The sequence below is a fragment of the Pinus tabuliformis genome, chromosome 5_2 (genome assembly GCF_031772625.1).
Source record: "Pinus tabuliformis cultivar Carrire ecotype Pingquan chromosome 5_2, CPIR1, whole genome shotgun sequence".
Classification (NCBI taxonomy): domain Eukaryota; kingdom Viridiplantae; phylum Streptophyta; class Pinopsida; order Pinales; family Pinaceae; genus Pinus; species Pinus tabuliformis.
The window spans coordinates 278989509-279007693 of NC_142306.1; the positions used below are offsets into that span (position 1 = coordinate 278989509).

Sequence of the window (18185 nt, forward strand, 5' to 3'; positions counted from 1 at the left end):
CGAGATAACTTCTTGGATTGTTAGATAGTTGATGTCACAGTTTTATAAATGCAGGTCAATTGATTCTGCAGTTGTATATAACCAAATTCCAACTATGGTACATGAGTTGCCACAATTAGTGAGACAGGTATTGTGCTTGTCATTGCTAAGTAAAGTCACTTCCTTTTTGCTTTCCTATGTACGCAATTTTTTCTGAACACAAGTATGAAGGTTGTTTTCATGTTTAAGATATAGTGACATACTTCAGAGTTATTATAGAATGTTGACCATATGTATGGTTTTAGGTTTTTGATTTTTGGATGATTTTTTTGATAAATCTTATCATACGCAAGTGAAAAAACATGCATTTAATACAAAAAGTGCTGTAAAAACAACCACCATGAGCTAAGGCTGCGAGGAAAAATCACCCTAGCCTATCAAAAGCTGCCATGAAAGTCATTGACTCATTAAAATTAAAGAGCCATTCAAGTCCACATAACATGGTGTAGAAATCAATTAACAGAAGACATGCAAACCAGCTAGAGATAATGAGAAGATCAAGCTGCGGTTGGAACCAAACCCATTGCAAGAGGTGGGTCTTTGCCCATTGGTGAAGGCTCCCATCACTCAGTTGTAGGTTCCATCTGTTCTTGCACTGCATGGTGTCTTCGAAAAACTTTGATTCAGATATGGCCAATAGAGCAATCGGAAGGTTACCAAATTGTGGGTCCTCTAGGGTCTTCGCAAAGTGCCAACTCCTTTGCGTTTCTTGACACTCTCTCATCACTTGGCTCATCTCATGTTGTGACTGTTTGCCACATGAAGCTCGAGTATGTAGAATGAGGAGGGGAGTGCCCTTCAGCAGGCACTCTACTCTTGGTACACCATGCATTAGTCAAATAAGATATGCAACTTCCATTTCCATCTTCCTCACAGCATTTGAATATTTAATATGGACACATATTAGAGAGCCATTTTGCCATGTAAAATTTGAGTTGTTTTCTGCATCTGTGGAAAGACATTCATTTTTTGTTTTCTAGAGATGTTATAAAATATCAATTCTATTCAATTGCCATATTGTGTGAAATTCCACAACCCAAGGGAGAGAATGTCCTAGAAGTGTTGATTTATAAGTAATTCTAAGAGGATATGATGACACAGCTTGCAAGTCCATTTATAGGCAAAATGGGCATATTTACAATACCAAAACAAATGCTTTAGGTATTTATTCTTGCCATATAATGGACATTTATGCTGGGTGAACACTAAGTATTTCAGACAATGGCCAACAGATAGGCCTCCTTGTTAATTTTTAAAATGCCAGTTTCAAATTTAATGTCTCATGCAGTTATTTTACCCTTAGAAATTTTTTTACCGAGTATAGAATTTTTTTTGCAGTATATAAAATTTGAAAACTACAAACCGAAAATTCTCTGGCACTTTAACTCAGCAAATAGCAGTGAAAAATATTCAGAAAATAACCCAGGAAAAATCAGACAGGAACAACAATTATTTTATCCCTTTAATCTCTCTTCATTAAATTTTCTTAGAGAAATTACGGGTTCTCTTCCCAGGGAAAATCACCCTCTGAAAATACATAGAAAATACAACTAATGAAACTTGGCAAAATCAGCCCCTAGAAATTCATCCTGCACTTTGCTGGCTGTCTTTCACAAGTTAGGCTCTCTTGAAGCTGCTTGTCTCCTCCAATAGTGCGGCCTCAACCTTCTTGGCCTCCCCAAACATACAACACCATTCCACAAACTTGGCTTTGACCTTCTCGCACTCTCCAAGCTTGTGGCACACCTCAGCCTCATCCTCAAGCGAATCTCGGCCCTCCTCTTGTATGCTCCACCTATAAAATTGTGCCGAGTCAAACTCCCAGCAGCACACTTTTCTGATTTCTTCAATCCGTGAATCTCTAACTCACCAAATCTGCACTATGACTTATGCAAATTCTTCAGAAAATCTCTCTCTAGATTTCTCGTGTTGTGTCTTCATCCTCTCCCTTAGGCTGCTTTTATAATTCTCCATAGGCCAAATCCCTAATCTCCAAAGTGATTGAGGGCTAGGATTAAATCCTAGTTTTCTTTGATCAACGATGGAGATTAGATCTAAGTCACTTAAATAATTAATTATTTATCCTTAGAAAAACATTAGCCCAAAGTCTACATTAATCAAATAATTAATCAATGTACTTTTCCTAAGTTAAAACTTAGGAAGGAGACCATATTAACTGGTCCTCTCGAACAATTACCTAAAGAGGACTTCTTTTCCTGCATGCAATGCAACAGCTTATACATAAGACCTTATGAAGCTAGAAAAATCAACATTTCATGAATCAAAGAATAAGAAAAGTAGGTTATTTTAGCTTTAGGGCACATCTTCTAGAGAAGATAAAATTTAGTTGATACTATTGTGTTTTCTCTTTCGATTTAACCCTTTGGAACTTTTTTAGTGTGGCAACAACCTTGACCTAGAACATGACCAATGGTACCCATCACTGAACTTATATTTATTGAACCCTTTTTTTTGGTTGCACCTCCAATCCTTCCTCTAGGTTTGGGGTCTTGAGAGATCCAACTTTAGAAGAAGGTTGTCTAGAATTAAATTCTATACCTTATCTAGGATAATTTGATCAGTCAAGAAAAGATTGAACTCTCCTTTTAGAGTTTCCTAATTCTTCCAATTTTTGTTTTGATTGTTGTACAAGTTTTTGAGGAATTGAATGTCATTGTTGTATAGCCTCAAATTTGAGAACCAAGAGGTATATGCAAAGGGTTTATTGTCCCACAACATCGCTATCGACCACCTTAAGAAATGATCATTAAAAAAAAGATCGACTATTGGATAATTACTCTTCTATGTAGAAATTTTGAATAATTTAACACATATTCAACAGAGATTATCCTGATCATGTACTATTGCGGAATACATACACAATACATAAGCTCCTCTACGTTGATCATCAATATAGCAGCATCAATAACAATAAAACATCAAGAGCATTCACACATTAACACAGTATGTAACCCAGGGAAAGCATCTTGCTAAAAACCCCACACTATCTGTATATTAATGATTGAGACCATGTAACATTACAAAGTACAATGCTTATCACAAGCAATCCAGTACCAGCTCCACCTGTTACACACAATACAGCTAAGATCTGATCTCCAAATCTATTCCACTGCTTGCCTGCCTCCACTGCTCAATACCTGCTCAAGAATGAATGAGAATGGTCTACCAAACTCGTATTTCACCTCCAAAGAATCACTCACAATGTGTGAGACGTGAGCAGAAGCTACAAACTGGGCAAATACATGAGCAAACTCATTGGCATACTCAATCCCTTGATTGTGCAAGATCTGATGCACAACTATAGTCACAACTGATAGTAGTCTGATTCTCTAACACCTGTCCTTGCTGAACTGAACATGCACTGACATGCAACTGAGCTAACTGATGTATTCTATAGTTGTATTATGAGTTAATAATTAGTTTAACAACTCATCATTAGTCTATTTGCAGTTAGACTAACTACAACTAGTTTAACCAAGTCAAACTGAACACAACTCCATCAACTCCACAATCAACTCCACCAAACTCAACTGATTGAGTTCTAAGTGAAGTCATGCATGCAACAACTCAACTGACTCATAAGAAAAGCGACTTCCTTCTGACAGCTGCATGGGCCACATCTGTAGCTCAAACTGAAGTGCTCCAAGAGAATAAGATCAAGTTTATAGTCCAAATATTATTATGAGACAATAATATTTGACTTTTCTATTTTTGACAGCCAGTCTAAAAATAGACTTTGATCACCCACACTGTGGTCACCCACACTTTGGTCACCCACATTGTGATCACTCACACTGTGATCACTCACACTGTGGTCACCCACACTGTGATCATCCACACTGTGATCAAAAATAGAACTTGCGCCATAATTTGCCTGTGGGCCCACTTAGTGAAGGCGACTCTTTTCACTAAGCTCCATCATCTTGTTGCAATCTCAACATTCTAGACCAACTTGTGCTTGATGGTCTCCCAAGCTTGCCATTTGCACTATACCTAAAATTCCCTCTGATTTTAATAGGGGTGGAGTGATTAGGAGGTTCATGAAACTTAGATTGCTTTAGGCCATGTTACCACAAGGGGCCCTCAAGGTGATACAATGTCTTAGCATGCTTTTGCAGGCTTGCTTGATCTCAATGGCTTTAATGACCCATTTGGCATATAAGGCCTTAGATTTATGTAAGAATCCACATTTCTCCTTTATATATAGGGGTGCAACACAAACCCCCATAGGCTTTATGAAGCCTTTGTTTCCACCAAAGTTGGTCAACCTAAAATTTTTAAGAAGCTTCCTAGTTGGTCGTGTTACCACAAGCTGTAGCACCTTAGTGCAAAGCCTCTCTAAGTACTCTATATCAAGGGCAACATTGGTAGCGACCATCACTCTTATCATAGTAGTTGCTCCCTTGTTGTTCTATGGATGGATGTTATCCCCAAAAGTAGGCTTCCCCAATAGATCTCAGAGATTAAATAATCCAAGAATGCTCAGGTTAAATATCCTCCAAGGATTTTGCTAAATAATCATCTTAGGATAATATTCAATAAGGTAGGACTTCTTGTGCGATGAGGCAAGGAGTTCAAAGTACCTAAGGCTAAGTCTAGAGGACCAAGATGGTCCTGGAAATGCTCAAATAGACCCCAAACACATGATGCCTCTCATTTAATGATTGTTGTTATAAATTAGGATTTATAATAAGCACAATTTATAGCATGCAAAGTCGAACCTGAAGGGTAGGAGGTTCAAGGTATTTTATGCTGTTTAAGGCATATTTTGTTGTAACTTAAACTTTAATTTACTTTATAAAACATAAAAGAAATGGAAAATGTTTTTATTTAAAAGATTGACACACGAAAGACTAGTGCCTTTGTCAATATTGGGTATATGGAGTAAGAAAGGGCGAGGTCAATGGTGGAAGACCTTGGTTGGAGCGAGTTAAGGGAGAGAGAGTGAACCTTTGAATCTAAACCCTAGTGGTTTTTAATCAATTGGAGAGTTAAGCCTTAATGTCAAGGAATGCTATACCAAGTTTCCTTGATGCATACTTGGTAACAAATTTTGCAAAGAAGATGTTGGAGCCATAAAAACTCAATATATCAAGATTAAGCGCTCATAGAAATCCTAATTCTACAACATTTGCAAAATGGAAGAAGATACTTGCAATACAATAGCACAACCCACCACAGAATCACTTCATCAATCCAAGAGAAAATCCCTCCAAGCAATAATATCCTCCCGAAGATGTTTCGCTACCTTAGTGTTCCATTGCATCCAAGAGACAAGAAGACTAGTAGGCACTCTATCTAGATGAGTAAAAAATGAGTGTGCCAATGATCTTCTCCAAATCGACTTCCCTCGATTTATATGATTACAAGTTAAGTAGGTCAGAAGTCAACCTAAAAGATACTCATATCAATGATAAAACATAACAAAAGGTCTCCATTTAGCCCATATGTGTAAGAAAAATATCTTCTAAGGGTGATATCATCCTCTAATGGTAAAGATCATCAACATGTGCCATGGATTGGTAAAAAGATTGCTCCTCAGTGAAAAGCGATCTACTCATCAACAAGGTGTCCTATTCATCAAGCAAAACCTTCCTCATTAGTTGTCATCATCAACCAAGCGACACCATCACTCCAAGCCTCGTGAGGGTGACATTGCAAGGCTAGGGTATAATGCCATCATCTAGAAGTGTGTACCATCCCTTCCACAGGGATCTCAAGCCATCATCATTGTTAAACTAGTCCAAGAGTAGGGAAACGTCCAACAAGAAAGTAGAATGCTAGCCTGGGGATGTCCAATGGTCTTTGGGGTGTGTATATATATATATATAGAAGTATAAAGGTGGGAGGCAGGCTGTCGCCATCCCTAATCCACTGTCTGATGCCCAACACATGTTGCAGTTTGGTTGTGTTAGTTATTACTTGGTGGTTTCCAACAAATGCCATTGGATCCTTGCATCCTCGGTGTAGTCTTGGTCCCCCTTCGCGATTTGTTCACTAAGGCCACTAATTATAGACGTTTTAATTGATGGTTCATTAGAGGGTCACACATCAAATTGCGGCTTAATGCTTTGTGTGATTATCTCTTGGTCGACGGTGTTCAATACAAGGTAGTTTTGTAGATTCGAGGAATGGGGCAACATCTCTGGCCATGTGGTCGTTGCACAAGACCCATATTTAGCTGTTTCAAGATTGCTCAGCCATTTAATCGGATGCTTGAAGAGGACTTTCTATTCCTGGTCTCTGTCTATTCAAGCCTAATGTTTTGGTTTTTAGGCTAGAAAAGTTGACATGATGGAGTGTTTTCCCTAGTCACTCTAGGCTTTTCCAATCCTAGCTACTGGTGGGGGTCGGTTTCCACAATCGGGGCAAGCCTTGGAGAAGGGTTGCCAAGCAAGCTGTTTTTACAACCTCCTATTGTTCACGGAGCTAGCTCTTGTAATATACTTTGCTTTGGCTCCTCTCTGCTCAGGTTTGAATCCACTGTCTCTTCTCCTTGATTTAATTTTATTCTAATACTCTATCTTGTGTCTACTAGCTACTCAGGTGCTAATGTAGCTTCGGGTGGTTCTCTCTCTCACTCCCCTTCGAAGTCAGGGGGTTTGCTTTTATCAACACAATTTGTCAAGCTTCCTCTTCTGGGTAAGGCCCCTCACAAGGTCACTATCACTTGTTGAGAAATCTATAGGGCAATGATTAGAGTGATTTCTCTTTTCTTGATAATTGCTTGTGATGTCTTTTTACTTTTTCTTATTTATTAGCTTCTTTACTTATTATTATGTTTGTATATCATCAAACAACTACCAAAAACAAGAAGAATAAGAACACAAAATATAGGCTGCAAGCTAGGGCCAAAACCTCTCCACTTGAGAGGAAAACCCACAAATCTCTTCTCTTCCTTATAGATTCTTCAATTGACGAATTCCAAGACCTCTAGACCAAGACCAATACCCTCCAAGACCAAGTCCAACCTTTTCGGATGATGTGCTTTCCTTGTCCAAGTCAAACCCAGTCAAATCTCTTCCAATAGCACAACTTTGACTCCTAGCTGTAGAATTTCGGCCTTCATTGCAGACCTGAAATTTTCAGCCCTCCAGCAGTTGCTACTGCCACACCTGTCAGCTTCTTTTAGCTTCCCAAGGCTTCTTCAGACCTTCTCTTCGCTTTCTCTTTCTTTTGGAGCTTGAGGATGTCTTCTTGTGACCTTTGCTTAACCTTCTTTCCTTTCCTTATTCAAGATCAAACCTGTAGAAGAAAACCCTAGATCAAGTGCAAAAACCCTAGCCTTCCTTCACACGTGTGAAGGAGAAATAGCCCAAAGATAAGTCTCCTTCGTCCTCTTCTTTCTTTTCTGCCTTCTTCCTCCTCCGCTTGAATGATTGAGTGATGAATGTGATCCAAGGAGCTCAAGTTTCCTCCTTTATGTAGGCTTCTCAAGGTGGACGTTGCTCCTCAAATTAGGCCAGCTTGCGAGCTGCCAGGTCGACTTGGTCTTGAAGGATATTTTGACACTTTTAAGGACAAAAATAATTTTCTTTGCAAGTTACAATGTGCTTGATGGGGTCTTCAACTTATGACAACGACTCTTTTGACTTCTTGACCTAGGATCAGTCCTAGAAGCACTCAATGGGTGCTTGACCTATAAAATAAAAGATCTTGAGCATGAAACCCATGCTCCAAAAATAATAATAGTAATTTTCTTTCATTTTATGATTTACAATAATCAAAAGTACATTTCATATTTATGAAGACTGAACCTAGTTACACATTTTTCAACACTACTCACTTTTGGCTCTTCTCTTCTCATGTCTTTCCCATTCCCGGGGCTCTTTCATTCATACTTGGAAAGGTTCTGTTAAACACACACAAATTTGATCGGCAAATTTAGATAAACTCATGTGATTACATTCTATTCACAAGATGCGCACATTACTACATAGTTTATGACCCTTGGTTTTCATCTTCCAAGAGGTCGCTTGGACTTCAATGACTGTTGAAATTCCTCCACACCAACCCTAATAGATTAGGTGTCCAACATCCCCCCCTAATCTAAAGGGGTGTATGTGAGTCCAACATGAGAGTTGAAATCGAAAAGTGCATGGAAACCAATGGTTGAATGTGTTCTTTGAAATGGTGGTTTAAGGAAGACCACAAAGCAAATGAGGTATAAGAACCCGATGATTCCACTGGTAGTGGTTTAAGGTTGACCACGAACGTTGGAACTAAGCTCAAAGCAGTTCTTGGAACAATTCCGAATCTAGCTAGAAGGTGAAGTCTTCTGCGAAGTGGAAGTGCTCCTTGATGATGGTTTGAAGATGACTACAAATTGATGTAGCATAAATCGAATTCTTCTACTGATGGTGGTTTAAGGATGGCCACCAACCAAAATATGCTCATGGAGCATGCTACTGAAGCTGACTATGGTTGACTCTGGCTCTAGGATTTGGCATCTGGATTTGGTTCAGGATGTGGCTCAGGGTCACTTGATATTTCTTTGAAGCAAGTAGCTGACCATCAGTCCCCCCCTTGTTAGATACAAGGTGAGAAGATGAAGATATCACCGCTGTAAGACATGTCAATACTCGAGAATGAACTCTGAGTATGACTGATATATCTTCTTGGCTGTTGAAGGCCATTGCCAAGAAGTGATCCATCCAAGTTGAGTCTTCGTTCTTGCAAGAATCTTGGTTTTGGAACACCTGTCTGAATGATGAGTATGTTTACCACAATGCTCAAAAGGGTGACGATCAAAACAATGATCTTTCACATGGCCAACCTAATCACAATGTTGTCATTTGACAATCTGACTTAGTGATTGTGGAGCAGGTGAAGATGAACCATCGTGAAGAAACCCAACACTATGAAACTAGATTGGTTTGGAATACTCTGGAATGTGAGAGGACACATCCTTTTCATATCCAAGATCAGTTCTGTTCTGGTTGCTGATAACTTCTTCCCAAGGTTCGATGATGGGCTTGGGAAGTGCAACTTGAACCTTTGCGTCTTAATGCAAATCTGCTCCTGAAAGACCTCATTGATCTGATCAATCTTTGGTTGCTAATGGGAGTCAATTTCAAATAAAGCATTGCTTTGAACAAAGAGCAGCTCAGAATGATGACTCTTCTGTTGTAGCTCATCTTGTTGTACCTGTGACCCAGGTTGGAGAAACTCAATCTTCTCCTGTGCATGTTGTAGACATATTTTAATATCAACAAGAGTGGCTTTACTGGTTTTAACTGTGTTGTCAGGAGTAGATAGAAATAGAGTGCTCAATAACTCTAATAATCCATCAAATCACTAAGAGATGTGTCATGAAGATAAGTGCTTGGAAAGGAGTATAGCTTATTGAACTTGTGCTTTCATCCAGAGGAGGGTGGATGGGTTCTAAATTTTCTTGATATCGAGGCTCTCATCATATTCTTGTGTTTTAATCATTTCCTGGTTGTTGATGAAACAACGAGATTCTTCTTTTAATTCTGCCACTTGGTCTTCTTCAATAAGATGGGATTCTTCATTACGCTTGTCTTCTTGAGGACACATATACAATTATACTACAAGGTTTTGTTGATTTTCTTCAATCTTGTGATGAATGTACTCACTCTTTTGATTTCCTTATTCAATAAGATTTTTTTTATCATTGTTCTCAAGGTCATGCAATAAAGGTTCATGAGAAGGGGATGAAGGTCGAGCCTATTCTTGGTGATCTTCTTTATTGACTTCCCCAAAAAGACTAGCGCCCTCCCCTATAGTTATTTGTTCCAAATATAGTCTATCTATTTCTTGGATAATGGGAAGCAAACTCTTTGAATCTCGATCACATCTTGCACAGAAAGCCTAAATTTTTTTTGCAAAGGATGGAAACATGCCTTTGCAAAGGCTTTTGTACCAAACCATTGCAAATCCTTCCAAACTTATAGTTAATTGACACATCATGGCATCCTCATAGAGGAAGTCGTTTTTCTTAAAATGTTTGATATAAGCAGAGAGGTGATTTACAACTGAATCCCCATAACCATGAAACATAGGTCTATCATGTGATCTAATTTTATAATCATGGAGAAAAATCTTCATATCTGAGAAGTCAACCCGATCATACCATGGTGCTAACCATGGAGGTAGCTCCATCTTGTTGCTAGATATAAAGCTTGGGTAGTTAGGCTAAATTGAAAATATAAGATGAAGAATATCAATGAAAATACCACAACAGAGTCGCTAAAGAAACCTTAGAAAATAAAAGTAATTTACTTTAGTGCTTATGTTTTAATCTCAATTGTCAATCTCAAGTGAGGCGAGATCTAATCTTGGTCGTCAATCACTTTGGAGATTAGTGTTAGGGATTCAACTCAATGTAAAGTTATAAAAGCAAGGCAAAGGAGGGGAGAAACACTGTTATGCTCTTAATCCTGCAAAATGATACCCAATACAGAATATGCGAAGAAAAGATACCCACAACACAGAATAGTAATGATTTTATTATTCAAAGAGTAATGTTCACTTGCCTCTTCGAGGGGGCAACCTCCGATAGAGCAGAGCTGGATTACAAATAAGACACGATACTCCTCGCAGGGAGTCTCTATCCTTTATATATGACTCATACATGCAATACCACGGGCCAATACCGTGGGTTTTATTAATACCATCTATCTAATACTACGACCCATTTGCAACTAACTGTGGTCCCATCATTAATTGTGGGTTAACCACTTACAAATATTAATATGGGCTTTATTGACTCTTGACTATGACGTGATCCCATGACATAAATAAGGGGGTTAGGTTGGGACCCTAACATGGCCTCCCCCTTAAGACTAGCCTTGTCCTCAAGGCTGAACCTGCGGAAACTGCTGAAGAATAGTGGCTGGTTCCCAAGTTGCATCTTCCGGAGAGGTGTCTTTCCATTTGACGAGGACTTCCTTAATCATGCGGCCGCGCTGGTGTTTGTCTCTTGTGTCTAGAACCTGTTCGGGTTGAAGCCAGATTGACCCTTCTTCGTCCAATTCAGGTAGACTGGTTTGAACTCGACAATTGTTCCCGATCAATTTCTTGAGGCACGATACATGGAAAACTAGATGGATTTTTGCAGTAGGTGGCAAAGCCAACTTGTAAGCCACTTCTCCAATGCACTGAAGTACTTGGTATGGTGCGTAGAATTTTGGAGATAGCTTCTGACAACCCTTGTCTTTGAGTGATGTTTGCTTATATGGTTGTAGCCTCAAAAAGACCTGATCCCCTTTTTGAAATTGGCGCTCTGAGCGATGCTGGTCTACCTGTTGCTTCATGCAGTTCTGAGCTTGATGAAGATTCTCTCTAAGATGGGCGAGCATGGTTGCGCGGTGTTGTAGGAGTTGATCCACTGCTTGTACTTTGGAGCACCCTTTGAGATAAGAGGTAGGGGAAGGCGGAAGTTGACCATATACTGCTTCATAGGGAGTCATTTTGGTGGTGGCATGATAGTTGGTGTTATACCACCATTTAGCCAGAGGTAACCACTGTACCCAAAGGTGTTGCTTTTCTGAAGTGAAACACCTAAGGTAGGTTTCTAGACATTTGTTGACGGCTTCAGTTTGACCATCCGTTTGCGGATGATAGGAAGTACTGAGTTTTAGTTGAGTGCCTTGTACCTGAAGAGTTCCTGCCAAAAATTACTGGTGAAGATCGGGTCGCGATCAGACACAATAGAAGTGGGCATGCCATGCAATTTGAAAGTCTGATCCATGAAATATTGAGCGACCAAAGTTGGTGTAAATGGGTGGGGTAGGGCGTAGAAATGAGCATACTTCGATAGTCGGTCCACAACCACCATGATGACTGACTTGTTCCCGGACTTTGGAAGACCTGTAATGAAATCCATAGAAACTTCCGTCCAAATTGACGTCGGAATGGGCAATGGTTGTAATGTGCCTGGAGTGTTGACGGTTTCCCCTTTGTGGTGTTGACAGACATCGCATTCTGCTACAAAAGTAAGGATGTCCTTTTTCATGCCTGTCCAAAAAAATTATCTTCTGGTGCGAGCATACGTCTTCTGAAAGCCTGAATGTCCTGCAATGGGCGATGAGTGCAATTCTGCCAAAATGCGACCTTTGAGTGTGGATGTTGGGGATATTACGACTCTGTCCTTGTAGCGAAGAATATCATCCTGCCACGAGTAGCCCTTGGTGGAATTTGGATCTACCTGCAATTGAGAAATGAGTTGGGATAGCCCGGGGTGTGAAAACCATTCCTTGCGAGCCTCTTCAATCCATTCTGGAATGGGGAGGGAAATTGCTAGCAGAGTACTTTCTTCCTCAAATTGGCGAGATAATGCATCTGCTACACTATTTTCTTTCCCTTTCTTGTAAATGATCTCATAATCATATCCCAGCATTTTGGCGAGCCATTTATTTTGTTGTGGGGAGGATAGGCGTTGCTCCAAAAAATATTTAAGACTGTGATGATCTGTGCGGATTTGGAAACATCGCCCCAATAAGTAAGGTCGCCAGGTCTCGACTGCATGTAAGATGGCCATCATTTCTTTTTCGTAGGTAGATTGGCCCAGATTCCTCCCACTTAGTTGTTGGCTTGTGAAGGCCAAAGGTCGCCCTTCCTGCATTAAGACCGCCCCAATACCGGTCCCCGAAGCATCACATTCAATGACAAAGGATTTGGTGAAGTCAGGTAGTGCTAAGACTGGAGTGGAACACATGGCGTTTTTGAGAGCGGTAAATGCCTGTTGTGCTTCCTCATTCCAGAAGAAGGAATTTTTCTTTAGGAGTTGAGTGAGGGGCTTCGCTATGCGGCCATAGTTGCGGACAAATTTACGATAATAGCCTATGAGACCCAAAAATCCTCTCAAGCTCTTCAAGGTCTTAGGTTGAGGCCATTCTTGCATTGCCTGGATCTTTTTGGGGTCCACCTTGACACCTTCACGCCCCACAATGTGGCCCAAATACTCAACTTCTTCCATGCCAAACGAACACTTGGACATCTTGACAAATAATTTATGCTTGCGGAGCAGGTGTAAAAGTAGATCTACATGCTGAAGATGTGTAGTCCAAGTGCCACTATAGATGAGGATGTCATCGAAGAAGACAAGGACAAATTTCCTGAGATAGGGTTTGAGAATGTGATTCATAAGACTCTGAAAAGTAGAGGGGGCATTACAAAGACCAAATGGCATGACCAGGAACTCATAATGTCCTTCATGAGTTCGGAAAGCAGTCTTGGGAATGTCGACTTCCTTCATGCGAATTTGGTGGTAGCCTGAGCGAAGATCCAGCTTAGTGAAGAATTGAGCCCCATTGAGTTCGTCTAGCAAATCGTCAACCACCGGAATGGGAAATTTATCTTTGACTGTCAACTTATTGAGGGCCCTGAAGTCGGGACACATCTGCCACTCCCCATCTTTCTTGAGCACCATGACCACTGGGGATGAATAAGGACTAATGCTGGGACGAATGACACCTGCTTCCAAAAGTTCCTTGATGATTTTTTCTATTTCATTCTTTTGGGTGAACGGATATCTGTATGGCCGCACATTTGGGGGTTGGGCCCCTGGAACCAAGGTGATGCTATGATCATCTTCCCCTCGCGAGGGTGGAAGCTCATGAGGCTTGTCAAAGACCGGCAGATGGTTATTTAAAATTTGTTGCATCTCAGGATGAATTGGTAGAGACTTGGTTTCGACGACCTGGATGGCATTAAATTGAGCTACCACTCCATGATTGCCCTTTTTTAACAACTTTTCCATTCGATGCAAGCTGATGATAGAGGGGGCTCCCGCCTGGAGTCCACGGAGGGTATGTGTGTAGTTGTTCTGCTTAAAACTCATATATAACTCCTGAAAATCCATTGTGATTGGCCCAAGAGTGCGGAGCCATTTAGCGCCGAGGACAATGTCGCAACCCCCCATGTGTATGGCAAACATGTGGGTTTTCAACTGATAATCCCCCATTTGAAGTTTGACATTTTCACAACGTCCTTCACATTTCATTGTGCCTCCATCCGCAATTTGGACTTGGAAGTTAGAAACTGCTCGTACAAAACAATGCACTGCTTTTGCGATTTTTTTATGGATGAAATTATGGGTACTTCCACTATCAATCAAGACTACTACTGGGCGATGTTTAAGAAAACCCCTGGTTTTGAGAGTTTGAGGGGAAGAAATCCCTGCCAACGCATGCAGCGAAATAACTGGTTCATCAGAGACATTCTCCTTTGGGTTGTCTTCTTCTAGCGCCTCATGTTCCTCAAGTGGTGGATCTTCCTATGTTGAGCTGTAGTCAGTGGCATTTATTTGAAAAAATTTGGGCTCCTTGCATTTATGACCTGGGGAGTATTTTTCATCACAGTAGTAACATAGTCCTTGCTTCCTTCTTTCGCCCATTTCCGCAGGTGACACCTTTTGGACCTTAAGTGTTTGAGTCGTGTTGTGAGCCTGTGGGGGACGACCTTTAGCGGGGAAATTTGGGCGACTGTATTGGGTTGCTAATGCACGTTCCACGTTACGGGCTACCTTGCAAGCCTCTGTCCAAGTGGGAGGGTGGTGCAGTAAGACTTGAGCTTTGATGGTTTCTTTAAGACCACTGATAAAACATTCCGTGTAGAACACATTTGAGAGACCCCAAGTGCAGAAGGCTAAGGCTTCAAAAGCTGTAATATATTCATCCACTGTACCTGTTTGTCGGAGCTTAGTAAGACGACCCAAAAAAGAGTCCTCCTGTTCAAAGCGGTCTCGAAGAGCTTTGGTAAATTGGGTCCAAGTCTTAAAAGGTCCATTGCAACGTTGATGCCATTCCCACCATTGCCACCGTTCATTGTCCAAGTACATGCTCCCCAACATAAGCTTAGTCGCATCATCTAAGATATGATTCAGTTTGAAACACTGCTCCATTTGTGCTATCCATGCGGACGGGTGAGAACCGTCAAATTTATGCATATCCAACTTGGGAGGTCGCTGACTGGGTGGTGGGTGGGTGTGCCAGACGTGAGGAGAGTGGCTAGACTCACCCTCATTGTATTCATTGTCATTATACTCCTCCTCTTGGGCTTGCTCCTTGTCCTTCGGGATTAATTGCTGGACCTGGAGACATAGTCCGGTAAGCTGCTTATTGATGGATTGGACGGATTTTTCAAGTTCGTCCATTCTTTCATTGGCCATTGCTTGAGCTCTAGTTTCTACCATACACCAACTTGATGAAAAATTGGGACCGCCTAAAAATTTTCACTAATAATTGAATGGTACCACCGTGCTCAGCTCGTCGTCCTGATTCTGATGGGCTAGATCACCAATAAGCGCCCTGGAAGATCTTAGACTCTTTTTTTTTTTTGAAAACTCCTAACGGAGTTTTACTCCTTCCTGATCAATACTGCAGTCGCCAAATCCTCAAAATGTCAATGCGGCCAAAAGTCCTGCGAAAATTATACCTCGGTTTAGGAACCCTTCACAACAACTCCTATCTGGTGGATCTGAGAGATCTGAATGGCGGATCGGATAGCTCTGGGCGGCGGAATAGACTGCTGCTGCGGATCGGCTGGCTCTAATAGATCAGAATGACTGATCTGCGAACTCGAGACTGCGGGACTGATGTCGGCTGCTGCTGCACCCCGTTGCACCAGCGGATCTGGAATAGATGATGTGCGATCCCCCGATAGAAAAGGGAACTATGGTCTTAAGGAGTGTCAGGTGCTACAAATCGCAATATACATAAGGGTCTGGCAGTAGTACTCGGCCCAATGTTTCAGGGCTCTAACTAAGGAGGATCGACCGTACCCTTAGCCATACAACCCGACTACCCTATTGTACGGGCGAGTAATCTCTCCGAGTGCTGTTCTCGGTGTACTATAGCCACAAGACGGCCGACGGTTTATCTATGGCGAGGTTTCAAGGGAGCCTAGGGGCTTTCGATATACCCAGAGGGTACGTGGAAGACAGTCCATGCGCGGTTTTGTCTAATGCCCTACTACTCGAAGGGGTACCCACAGGGGTTACAAGGGAGTCCAACAGACGTGACCACCTCTTGTATTTCCTGCGTGCATGCCTCCCTAAATCCGCAGGTTTATGCGCTCAACGACAAATCCCGTGGTTTAAAGACGCCAGAACACGTCTCTAGCCAAAATTTTTTTTGCTAAGAATTGGAGATCCCACCGGCCCTGGAAAGTGCTCTGATACCACTTGTTATGCTCTTAATCATGCAAAATGATACCCAATACAGAATATGCGAAGAAAAGATACCCAGAACACAGAATAGCAATGATTTTATTATTCAAAGAGTAATGTTCACTTGCCTCTTCGAGGGGGCAACCTCCGATAGAGCAGAGCTCGATTACAAATAAGATACGATACTCCTCGCAGGGAGTCTCTATCCTTTATATATGACTCATACATGCAATACCACGGGCCAATACCGTGGGTTTTATTAATACCATCTATCTAATACTACGGCCCATTTGCAACTAACTGTGGTCCCGTCATTAATTGCGGGTTAACCACTTAAAAATATTAATATGGGCTTTATTGACTCTTGACTATGACGTGATGCCATGACATAAATAAGGGGGTTAGGGTGGGACCCTAACAAAGACACTATACAACAACACAAGTCATTGAGAGAGGCATCTCAGCGCTGAGTGGACAAGGATTTCCATTCCAGTTTGTTGGGTTCGAGGAAGGTGCAGAAGTGAAACATTGAAGATCTAGGTCATTAAAGGAGATCAAGGATAGATCTAAGGCCTGATCAACTGGATCAGATTCAAGATATGTTGTAACTGTAAGTTTCTTAGTTGGGCCATTATTCTTGGACAAGAGCCCAAGTAGGTTTTGGTTTAATGATGAACTGATTTGATTGGGTAGATTTGTATCAATGTTATGGGGAACAGAACTGGGGATCAAAGCGGAAATCCCTTTGAACCGGGAACCAGTTTGAACCAGATTGAAACCAATAAAAAAACTAGAACATAAAAACCAGTGGACCAAAAACACAAAATATTCAAATTCTAAAGAAAAACATATATATTCATGTGCATCCATTTGAATCATACACAATATGCAAAACTTCTCATTTATATAGCAAATAAGAGTGCCTATAACCAAAATATCACCTATTGCAATACATTTTTGTACCAAGAATACATCAACAAAGGCTCTAGATGGCCTCTAGTGTAAAAAAAATTCATGCCACAACAAATACCTACATATCATCAAAATCAGTGCCTATATTGGCATCTTCATCTTCAATATAACCCTTTAAACATTAAAATAAGATAGAAAAAGCTTCACATGTCAAATCGAGTTTTTGTTTGAGTGATGGGTACATTACTACATTGTTACTAGGATCATGATAGAGGACTTCAACAGTGAATGCCACTAACACCAAGGTACATAGAGGGCTTGGTGCTCTTGAATAAATGATAGTTCCATACCCTCGTACAACATAATCCAATGGAAACGTTGCAATCCCCCAATCCTGAAATTCTGAAAACTGTTAAGTTTGCTGGATTTTGAATGAGATCTAATATTCTACTTTCTCCATATGAAATCTAATGAAGTTAAAACGACTCTCAAACATCTAGAGTAAATTAATGGTAATGTTAAAAATTTAAGTAAAAGGATGAAAATGAAAGATAAAGGAGAATGCCATTTTTACTTTTAAGAATTTAACATTAACATTAATTGCATAGCAATAGTAGGGCCATAGGCTTGAATATTAGCTTGCCCCACTAAAAAATTCTTGTTTTTTTTTTCAAATTGCTTTTGGAACGTCCTTGGTCACACTGTATGGAACTAATAGGTTAAGTAAAAATGCGCTGGTTTGGTATCGAATCGGCCAGTTCCATTACAAATTCGATCGGTCCAGTTTTAGACCTCGGACCAAACTGGTTTGATCCCTAAACCAGTCAGACTGACCAGTTCCACTAGTTCCAGTCTAGTTTCGATAACATTGATCTGTATGTGTCACATGTAATTGATATCGATTATAATTTTGTTTCCGCTGAATAATTGTGTTAAGAACCTAGTTATATATTTATTCAGTAGATCTGTGATAAATCTGCGAGGAGCTAATTATCGAGTGCTAGGTTCAATAAATTAATGTGGTGTCAGAGCAAAAACTCAGTGAAGCTGATCTCAAGGTGTTAGGTTCATATAGGTG

At 40.7% G+C, this 18185-nt stretch overlaps 1 protein-coding gene across 4 annotated transcripts in view; it reads left to right on the forward strand.

Annotated features, from left to right (window-relative positions):
* Positions 1-18185, forward strand: part of LOC149158601 (uncharacterized) — a 384530-nt gene that overhangs the window by 147806 nt on the left and 218539 nt on the right. For all 4 annotated transcript variants that reach the window (XM_089436264.1, XM_089436265.1, XM_089436266.1 and 1 more), the window contains exon 2: positions 55-127. In XM_089436264.1, coding sequence (XP_089292390.1) covers positions 55-127 — 73 coding nt within the window. The remainder of the gene's footprint in view (positions 1-54; positions 128-18185) is intronic.